Here is a 2,894-nt window from a genome sequence, read left to right as displayed (position 1 = left end):
GGAAAGGAAAGGATTCTGGTTTAAACCGTTGCGTATATTAGCTGCGACACATGAATCAAGATGCTATGACCGAAAAAAATACAGCATTGTGCTTCACTGAACTTGTTGCTGATTCCCTGAAGGACGGAGATGATGCGATGGAAGAGGAGGGATGGACTTCACACATTCAGCCATCACCTGGTTTAAAATCAAATTTAGTTTTCTTATGACCGTTTCTAGTGGACTGTTTTCTGTTGAAGCTCAGGCACCAGTTCCATGATATGAAGCCCAGACGGCAGGGCTGAGCCGCTGGGAACGCAGAGTTCTGCTTTAATGAGCTCCCTCTACGGCGAGCAGGTCAGTGGGGAGAAGAGACGCGACGGCGGATCGCTGATGAAAGACTAGCTCCCCCATGTCAAAGAGAAACTGGATTAAAATCAGGCAGAGAGTCATGAGAGGAGAAACCTTCACGTCTTCGGTCACACTTTTATTTCCTGGTCGGCTGCATTTCCATATCTGTAGATCATTTCATAAAAGGATTCAGTCATTAAAGAAGGTGGGGATGAAACCTAAAGGGATCCAGATGAGCAGGTTAGCATGAGGTAATGTTGGACAGATTATTGCACCATCTTCTGCTTAATTATCCCAGTGGGAACAGGAGGCCCCGTCTGGTTCAGGTGTTTATAGAACCAGCAGTGGAGCCTGAACGCCTCCTTCCTGTCAGACTGGACATCCAGGAAGCGTGAAATGCAATAAAAGGAGGATTTCTTTATTTTCAGGTCACATGAGGGGAATTGAGGTTAAATAAACTGCAGTTTGAGCTTTTTAAGGTTAAAGGATGACGGGATCCTGAGCCGTGAGGTTGGAAAAGGTCCAAATGGGAAACAAAAATATCTTTTACATCATTTCAACATTTCTATATGGACGTTCTTCAAAGAAATGGTTTAATCCACAAAAACACTTAGAATTGTATATAACTTTTAGGGGAAGTGGACTGTTTTAACTTTAGTTTTCCAGATGGGATTTCCTCAGCATTTAACAGAAAAGAGACCTTTTAAATTTAGTTTATGAAATGTCACATCCAAACTAACAGTATCTGTCAGCGGCAATAATGAGGAAAAAAATGTGCGACTGTATCCCGAAGTGATTCGGCGCGGCTGTATCTGGGGTGTTTCGGCGCGGCTGTGTCTGGGGTGTTAAACTGATACATTCCAGATTGTTCTACAAGCAGGTCAAGAGGCAGCAGTTAACTTTAATTATTACTTTTTATCGACCTGTAGTTATTATTAAAGAACTATATAAATCAAAACATATTTTCTGCTTAGAACTGTTAGTAGTTTAAAGTATGAATATTAATTTTTTTTTGTAATTGATTAATCATGATTTCAGGCTTAATTGATGCACAATTGATGGAATTTGAAGTTTCACAAACTTTTCACAATATAAGAAATAATTTTATCTTCTCCATACATCTTCATAAACATGTGATTCCAAACATTGTGAGTGTGTGTGTGAATGGGTGAATGAATGTAGTGTAAAGCGCTTTGGTCAAGTCTCCTAACTTGAATAAATGCGCTATATAAGTACATGCCATTTACCATTTACCATTTACATTAGTTTTCTGTATATTTGGCGCCCCCTGGTGGCCACAGCAGGTTCTAGTTTCTGAGCCTTGCTGCTGTTTGGCTGCTGAGCTTCTCCCAGTTGAAGTTTCCTGCTGCTGCTTTTCTTTGATAACTGATCGTCTATCTGGACGGGTCAGAACCAGCTTTTAATTAGACTTTTTTTTTTTTTACCTCTGTTACCTCTGGTTGATCTGTCCTCAGGCGACCGGGTGATCGATGTGGGCTCAGAGTGGAGGACGTTTTCTAACGAGAAAGCTCTGAAAGATCCATCCAGAGTGGGAGACGCCCAGAACCCGCTGCTGAACGGAGGAGACCTGACCACCATGATCAGCAAGGGAACGGGCGCGGCCAGCTTCGACGAATTCGGCAACTCCAAGTATCAGAACCGCCGGACCATGAGCAGCTCGGACCGGGCCATGCTGAACGCCTTCAAGGAGATCAGCACCATGGCCGACCGCATCAACCTGCCCAGAAACATCGTCGTACGTTAAGCTGTGGCCTCCTTCCTCCGGACCGACGTTCTGTCAGATGAGCATACCCATCAGACCAGCATACCCACAGTCAATACCATTTTATCCCGCCTCAGCGGGCGTGTATCACTTTAGTCATGTACAAAAATCTATTTAATCACTTAGTTTTTGGTGTTTTTTGAAGCGTATGGTGATCTGACCTTAAATTGTTTTGGGTTTTTTGTACATTTCCTCGACACGTCTGCTGAGGTAGTTTAAAGTCTATTATTATTACAAAACTAAAGGTATAAATAAACCTGGGTTTCCGCAGGTCATTAAAAGTTAAAGTAATTAGTTTTTTTTTTTAATTAAGGACTTAATTGGCATTAAAATTCATTAAAATGTTTATAAAAACAATTTCATCAGATACAACTGATTCTGCATGGTTGCGTGGAACTGTTTCCTGTTGATCGTAAAGCCGTGTGTTTGGAAAATAAGCTTGAGGCAGAGAAAAAGCTAGAGAAGGGGAAAATACTAATTTATAAATGCATAAATATAAATATATATAAATATATCATATATAAATAAATAAATAAGAGTCATGGGTACTTGTTGATAGCCTGGGTGTCATTCCGAACTTCGGGAAATTCGGAATGACATTGCTCAATAGTAGCGTGAGTATGCTCGCACAATATCTGGCGGGCCAATCAAATTGTCAGGGCGGGCTTTATACGATGATGGACAGATGATCAACAGTAACGTAATCAACCACGTGACCAAAGCGCGCTTGGGTGACAACAATAATGGCTGCCGCTGGAGAGTTGAGGTGAGTAGATTCTGC

General features: G+C 41.7%; 1 protein-coding gene across 1 annotated transcript in view; it reads left to right on the top strand.

Annotated features, from left to right (window-relative positions):
- gtf2b (general transcription factor IIB) overlaps positions 1-2,894 on the top strand; it is a 12,538-nt gene that overhangs the window by 4,413 nt on the left and 5,231 nt on the right. The window contains exon 3 of the mRNA XM_015404400.1: positions 1,806-2,086. Within this exon, the coding sequence (XP_015259886.1) occupies positions 1,806-2,086 (281 nt within the window). The remainder of the gene's footprint in view (positions 1-1,805; positions 2,087-2,894) is intronic.

The sequence above is a fragment of the Cyprinodon variegatus genome, unplaced genomic scaffold (genome assembly GCF_000732505.1).
Source record: "Cyprinodon variegatus isolate N-32 unplaced genomic scaffold, C_variegatus-1.0 Scaffold1727, whole genome shotgun sequence".
In the NCBI taxonomy this organism is placed as follows: domain Eukaryota; kingdom Metazoa; phylum Chordata; class Actinopteri; order Cyprinodontiformes; family Cyprinodontidae; genus Cyprinodon; species Cyprinodon variegatus.
This window is presented reverse-complemented; position numbering and strand designations above follow the sequence as displayed.